Source organism: Eimeria necatrix, genomic scaffold, assembly GCF_000499385.1.
Source record: "Eimeria necatrix Houghton genomic scaffold, Enh_scaff531, whole genome shotgun sequence".
Taxonomy (NCBI): domain Eukaryota; phylum Apicomplexa; class Conoidasida; order Eucoccidiorida; family Eimeriidae; genus Eimeria; species Eimeria necatrix.
The window spans coordinates 16,141-23,395 of record NW_013654403.1 but is presented as its reverse complement, the minus strand read 5'-3'; the positions used below and the strand labels follow the sequence as shown (position 1 = coordinate 23,395).

At 59.8% G+C, this 7,255-nt stretch overlaps 1 protein-coding gene across 1 annotated transcript; it reads right to left on the bottom strand.

Annotated features, from left to right (window-relative positions):
- ENH_00061250 (hypothetical protein) lies at window positions 1–4,283 on the bottom strand (the record flags this gene model as incomplete). The annotated part of the gene is made up of 5 exons (XM_013581996.1): window positions 1–642; window positions 1,187–1,312; window positions 1,527–2,192; window positions 2,879–3,778; window positions 4,005–4,283. Coding segments are annotated over 5 exons (2,613 nt in total), but the record flags the coding sequence as incomplete, so codon positions are not given.
- Between the last annotated feature and the right edge of the window lie 2,972 nt (window positions 4,284–7,255).

The window sequence follows — 7,255 nt, the reverse complement described above, 5'->3', positions numbered from 1 at the left end:
CCCCGGGGGGCCCCCCCCTGGGGGGCCCCCCGGGGGGCCCCCCCAAGTATCGGCCTCGACTTTGACCCCCACGAAGCCCAGGGGCTGGAGAGAAAGTCTCAAAGTGCCTTCTGCTGCAGCAACAGTTTCTCTTTTGCTGTTTTTGGGCTTCACTGTAAATCTGCAGGGGGCCCCCGCAACCCCCGAAGTGAGCCCGGGGCCCTCGGCGACGCAGAGTTCGGGCTGGACGGGCCCGGGGCCCCTGGGGGAGAGCCGCTGCTGCGCCTCTGCTGCTGCTGCTGCTGCTGCTGCTGCTGCTGCTGCTGCTGCGGCAGCGGCGGCGGCGCGCGCCTGCTCCTCCGCCTCCACCTCCGCCAGAATCTCCATAAACGACTTCTTCGGGGGGGGGCCCCCAGGGGGCTCAGGGTACGCAGGCGAAAAGAATGGGTGTCTCTTCTCACTCGCCCGGGAAGGGGGGCCCCCAAGGGCCCCCAGGGGGCCCCTGGAACGGGGGCCCCCCGGGGGCCCCAGGGGCCCCTTGAAGGGGGGGCTCCCCGGGGGGCCCCCGGGGGGGCCCCTCGGGAGGCTCCCCGGGGGGCCCCCGGGGGGCCCCCAGGGGGGCCCCTCTTGCCCAGGGTCTTCTTCGGGGGCCTCTGGGGACTCCTGCAAAATGTCCGAAACTATAAAAGAAGACTCTCCGAAAGGACCCAAAACGGGGGCCCCGTAGGAGTTGGCTGCAGCGCATGCAGAGAAGCAGAGCAGCAGCAGCTGCAGCAGCAGCAGCAGCAGCAGCAGCAGCAGCAAAGGCGGCAGCAGAAGGAACTCGAGATCGAGAGGCGGGGCAGAGGAGCTGGGAAGGAAGGAAGAAAAAGCCGCCCCACACCTAAACCCTAAACCCCAAACCCTAAACCCTAAACCCTAAACCCTAAACCCTAAACCCTAAACCCTAAACCCTAAACCCTACACCGTGGTCTTTAGGCTACTGCTGCAGATCCCATGGGCTGAATCTGTGCGTTTCACGCCCATCAATTTAGTGTTTAGGGTTTAGGGTTTAGAGTTCTTGAGCTAGGGTTTAGCGTCTAGGGTTCGGTGCTGCTGCGCAGGGCTTAGGGTTTAGGGTTTAGGGTTTAGGGTTTGCGGGCTACTTTTCAGCGGCTTCAAAGAGACAAGCGGCAGGGTCTGGTGGTAGGCCCCGGGGGCCCCTGACTTTAAGTGCAGCAGTTTGCAGCTGCAGCAAATCGAGGGGCTGCTGCAGCTGCGCATAGGGCTGGCCGTCGATGCAGACGAAGAGGCAAAGAAAAGGGTCTAGTCCTGGAATGCAGGGGAGTAAAATCTGAGGCAAAGCCCAAACCCTAAACCCTAAACCCTAAACCCTAAACCCTGAACCCTGAACCCGGGGCCCCGCAACAGGGCCCTGTCGGCGCGCCGAGCAGGCGCTTCCGGTCCTCTGCGCGGGCCCCAGGTCGAGGGCTTTGCTCCTCGAGGGTTTAGGGTTTAAGGCGGAGGGTTTAGGGTTTAGGGTTTAGGGTTTAGGGTTTAGGGTTTACCCTGCCGTTGACGTAGACCTGGCCGTAAAGCTCTTCTTCCACGCGAACTGCATGCGCGAAGTCCTCGAAGTCTTGGGGCTGGACTTCGCACTTGCATGCAGCTTCTGCTCTCCTGCTGCTGCGCTGCAGCAGCAGCTGCAGCGCCCGCTTGCTGCTGCTGCTGCTGCTCGACGAGCTGCTGCTGCTGCTGCTGCTCTCCCCCTGCCACAAAGCAACCACTGACAAACCCCCGCCCCGCAGCAAACCCTTGCTAAGCCCTCGCAGCGGAAGTCCAAAAACCCTCACAACTTCCACCCACGCATATCCTGCTGCATCAAACCCTCGGGGGGCCCCCCCGGGGGCCCCCCCGGGGGGCCCCCCGGGGGGCCCCCCGGGGGCCCCCCAAGGGGCCTCCTCAGGGGGGCCCCCAGGGGCCCCTGGGGGCCCCCTCTGCTGCGGGTCGGGTTCGGGCCGTGCCCAGCGAGGGCCCAGCAGCAGGGGCCAGGAGACCTGGGACTGTCCTGCTGCTGCTGCTGCTGCTGCTGCTGCTGCTGTTGCTGCTGCTGCTGCTGCTACTTCTATAGTGCCCTTGGGAAGGACGCAGCAAGGAGACAAAAGAGAAGGCAAACTCAAGGGCCTGTATTGCTGCAGCGAACGCCGGTAGCGGCTCACTGCGGCCCATATCGGCTGCAGCAGCAACCCCAGCAGCAGCAGCAGCAGCAGCAGCAGCAGCAGCAGCAGCAGCAGCAGCAGCAGACCTGCGGAGGTGACCCTCCTGCCCCATCCCGGCAGCCAAAAGGCCCCCTGGAAAATGGAAAAGACTTCGAGAGGGTCTTCGAGGGGGCCCCACAAGATGCAGCAAAGGGCCGTTGAGGTGTCTGTACACCCGGGGGCCCCCGCTTCTCCTCCCCGGGAACTCCTCCCGATCCCAGGGTGTGGGGCCAGCTCCAGGCGGCGAATGCTGCCAATTAGCAGCTGCAGCAGCAGCAGCAGCAGCAGCAGCAGCAGCAGCAGCAGCAAAAGAGATTTAGAATCTCGAAACAAATTAAATGCTTTTTTCCGGACTTAAAAACTCCCCAAAACCCCAAAATGGCGTTTTTGCAGTTCGCGGCGGCGCCCAGGTGTACGTACACCTGAACGCGCAGCTGCGAGTGGAAATGCGAATTTCGGAAGAAACAAAAGCAAATTTAAATGCAATTGAGGAAATAAAAGTTTATTTTTGAAATAAATGATTTAATTCAGCTTTTGCATGCAAAGAATGCGCAGTTTGGCGAAAAAAGAATTCCAAAAAGTGCACTTTCAGTTTTCACGGCCGCGGGGTGTACAGACACCTGCTGCAGCACGAGCTGCACATACACCCCAATTCAACTCACTGAAATTGAGCTGCTGCTGTTCCACTTCAGCCAGGGGGAGCTTTGCTGGCTTCCCTGCTGCTGCTGCTGCTGCAGCAGCAGCTGCTGCTGCTGCTGCTGCTGCTGCTGCTGCTCGGGTTCCCAGGAACCCTCCGCCAAGGGCAGGAGGCGGACCTGGGGAATCGAGGTGTCCGCTGTTGCTGCTGCTGCTGCTGCTGCACCTGCTGCAGCTGCTGCTGCTGCTGCTGCTGCATCACGGTCCCAATCGTTATCAGCAGCAGGACCTGCTGCTGCTGCTGCTGCTTGCTTCTCGGGGCCCCCACGGGTGCCGCTGCTGCTGCCCATCGTGTCTGTTCTCTTGGGCCCCTCTGCTGCTGCTGCAGCAGCAGCAGCAGCAGCAGCAGACTTAGTAGGGGCCTCCGCAGCCTCAACAAGGGCTTCCTCTTGCCCTAAAACTGCTGCTGCTGCTGCTGCTGCTGCTGCTGCTCCCCCCGGGGGCCCCCGGGGGGCCCCGAGGGCCTCCCCTGCTTTCGGGGGTGGAGGCCCCGGGGGCCTCTTTGGGGGTACCTGGGGGGCCCCCTGGGGGGCCCCCTGGGGGGCCCCCTGGGGGGCCCCCTGGGGGGCCCCCTGGGGGGCCCCCTGGGGGGCCCCCAGGGGCCCCTCCAGGGAGCCGTGGGGACTGGTGGAGATGGAAAGGCCTTTGCCCTTTAGAAGGGCCCCCGAGAAGCTGCGAACATAATTGTCCGAGGACATGCTGCTGCTGCTGCTGCTGCTGCTGCTGCTGCTGCTGCTGCTGCTGCTGCTGCTGCTGCTGCTGCTGCTGCTGCTGCTGCTGCTGCTGCTGCTGCTGCTGCTGCTGCTGCTGCTGCTGCTGCTGCTGCTGCTGCTGATGTTGGTGCTGCTGCTGCTGCTGTTGCTGCGCTGCGCTTTGAAGGCAGCTTAGTGACAAGCATGGCCAAGCGGTGAAGGTGCCACAAGCCAATTAAGAACTCTTGAGCCCTAAACCCTAAACCCTAAACCCTAAACCCTAAACCCTAGACCCTAGAGAAGGGCTCTGCTGCTGCTGCTCGGCTTTTTAATTAAACTGCTGCCCAAGGGGGCCTCCCTCAAAGGCTCCTGCGGAGAACAAGACTGCAGCAGCAGCAACAGCTGCTGCTGCTGCTGCTGCTGCTGCTGCTGCTGCTGTGTTCCCTGCTGCCGCAGCAGCAGCGCAGCAAGCTGCTCCCCTGCTGCTGCGCAGACTCCACCCGGTCGGTGTGTCGCGCGCTGCTGCTGCTGCTTCTGAAGCAGCGCCTCCTGCTGCCTTTGCTGCTGCTGCTGCTGCTGCTTCTGCTGCTGCTGCTGCTGCTGCTGCTGCTGCAGGGTCAGAGCAGCAAGCCACTTCGGCTGGGGCCTTGAGCGGCAGCCTTTGGGTGTCTGTGCACATGGAGGGCGCTCATCTTTGCAGCATTCTCAATTGCTGCTGCTGCTGCTGCTTTGCTGCTGCTGCTTTGCTGCTGCTGCTGCTGCTGCTGCTGCTGCTCTGCTGCTGCTGCTGCTGCTGCTGCTGTGTCGGCAACGGTGGTGGTCCAGGGTGCAGTGTCTGCGGAGCTTTGCCCGAGTTCGGGTTTTTGCAAAATGCAAAAAATAATCAAAAGGAAGTTTCAAAGCCTCTAAACCCTAAACCCTAAACCCTAAACCCTAAACCCTTTATCCTCAGCTCGGCCCCAGTGGCCGCTCGCAGCAGACCACCGCCTACACAAGGCCTGGGACGCCGAAACCCCAAACCCTAAACCCTAAACCCTAAACCCTAAACCCTAAACCCTAAACCCCTAGCACTTAATTCGAAATTCTTAATATTTAGCTCATCACATAAAGCCCAGACATTGTTTTCCGTGTAATCCCAAAACCCTAAACCCTAACCCCTAAACCCTAAACCCTAAACCCTAATCGTGGGGCCCCACAACCCCCCAAACCTCACATCCACTCCATAAAACCCTAAACCCTACTTTAGTGTACTTGAATAAGCAACTATTAAGGTTAGCAGATGTCTAGCCTCGAGAGCGAAACCCTAAACCCTAAACCCTAAACCCTAAACCCTAAACCCTTCACACTCTCACACTCCCGGCGCAGCACTCTTTCATTGTCCTCCAGTCTTTGTCCTCTGCATTTCTTCAGCAAGGGTTTAGGGTTTACGATTCAGTGTCGAGGGTTCAAGCCCTAGGGTTTAGGGTTTAGGGTTTAGGGTTTAGGGTTTAGCCTCAAACTGCCAGAAAAATCCCCAATGCAGCAAACTAACTGGGGCCCCCAGGGCTTCTCTGTTGCCCCACGGGGCCCCTAATACCCCTGGGGGCCCCCCAAGGCCTTGGGGGCCCCTAGGGGGCCCCCAGAGCCCCTAGGGGCCCCCTCAGTGCCCTGGGGGCCCCCCAAGGCCTTGGGGGCCCCTAGGGGGCCCCCAGAGCCCCTAGGGGCCCCTCAGTGCCCTGGGGGCCCCCTAGACCCTTAGGGGCCCCCTAAAGCCCCTGGGTGTGGTCCTAGGGGGCCCCTAGGGGGCCCCTGCGGGGCCCCTAGACCCTTAGGGGGCCCCTAGGGCCCCCTGAGGCCCCTAGGGGGCCCCCAGGGCCCCTTGGGGCCTCCAGAGCTCCTAGGGGGCCCCTAATGCCCCCAAAAGGCCCCTGGGGGGCCCCCAGGGGGCCCCCGGGGGGGCCCTAGAGGGCCCCTGGGGGCCCCCAGGGGCCCTTGAGGCCCCCAGAAGAGACCTAAAGTGCCCTTAGGGGCCCCCTGGGGGCCCCAGGGGGGCCCTCCTGTACCGCGGGGGGTCTTGCTGTCTCTTTTCGCTGCTGCTGCTGCTGCTGCTGCTGCTGCTGCTGCTGCTGCTGCTGCTGCTGGCTGCCGCCTTTGTAGCAAAAAAATGCAAAGGGAGGCAAATATGGGGATAAGAAAATACAAACAAATTAATAAAGAAAGCTAAACCCTAAACCCTAGACAAACCCTAAACCCTAGACAAACCCTAAACCCAAGACAAACCCTAAACCCTTGAGGAAAAACAAACAGAAGCAGAGCGCGCTTCCACCAGAATCCTGGGGTTTAGAATTTAGGGGCCAGGGTTTAGGGTTTAGGGTTTAGGGTTTAGGGTTTAGGGCTGCTTCCAGTCTGTAACAGACGAGAATGCAGAGATGCAGCAGCAGCAGCAGCAGCAGCAGCAGCAGCAGAGCAGCAGGAGAAGAAGGCAGCTGAAGAGCAGCAGCAAATGCAGGAGAGCGCGGCTGATGCTGTGCTGCTGCTGCTGCTGCTTATCAGCTGCTGCTGCTGCTCTTTTGCTGCTGCTGCTGCTGCAGTTAGGCCTCGTCGCGTTTCTTAACAGATTGCTGCGGATCTATTTCTCCACTCCCTAGGGTTTAGGGTTTAGGGTTTAGGGTTTAGGGTTTAGGTTTGGGACTGCCGCTGGGGTTTGAGAGAACCTGTAAACCCTAGACACTTCTAGAGCACTTCAAACCCTAAACCCTAAACCCTAAACCCTAGCCTGCAAACTCTGAAGCCCGAACCCTCGCCCTTAAAATACAAACGCTAAACCCTAGACCCTAAACCCTTGTCAGCTCTTGAAATACAAACCCTAAACCCTAGGCCCTAAACCCTGGTCAGCCCTTAAAACTACAAACCCTAAACCCTAGACGCTAGTCAGCTCTTGAACTACAAACCCTAAACCCTAAACCCTAAACCCTACTCAGCCTCTGAACTACAAACCCTAAACCCTAAACCCTAGTCAGCCTCTGAACTGCAAACCCTAAACCCTAAACCCTAGTCAGCCTCTGACCTACAAACCCTAAACCCTAAACCCTAGTCAGCCTCTGAACTACAAACCCTAAACCCTAAACCCTAGTCAGCCTCTGAGCTGCAAACCCTAAACCCTAAACCCTAAACCCTAAAGCCTAGTCCCTGCGAAGCAAATATTGAAAAAACGGAAATAAGAAAGTCCAGAGCATCGTCTCTCACAAGCTCTTATTGGGCAGCAGCAGCAGCAGCAGCAGCAGCAGCAGCAGCAGTTGCTGCTGCTGCTGCTGCTGGCTGCAGTAGGTTGCTCCTGCTACTTCTACTGCTGCTGCTGCTGCTGCTGCGCTACCTTCAAGCTGCGAAAACTGCGTTTGCTGCCGCAGTGCTGCTGCTGCCCACTGCATTGCCTATTTCATGGAGCAGCAGCAGCAGCAGCAGCAACAGCAGCAGCAACAGCAGCAGCAGCAGCACAAACAGCAGCAGCAGCAAAAGCAGCAGCAGCAACAGCATAAACAGCAGCAGCGTTGAGGACGCGACGAGAAGCACAGGACGGACACCAATAGGTGCTGTCACGTGCATCAACGGCTGCTGCTGCTGCTGCTGCTGTTACTGCTGCTGCTGCTGCTGCTGCTGTTACTGCTGCTGCTG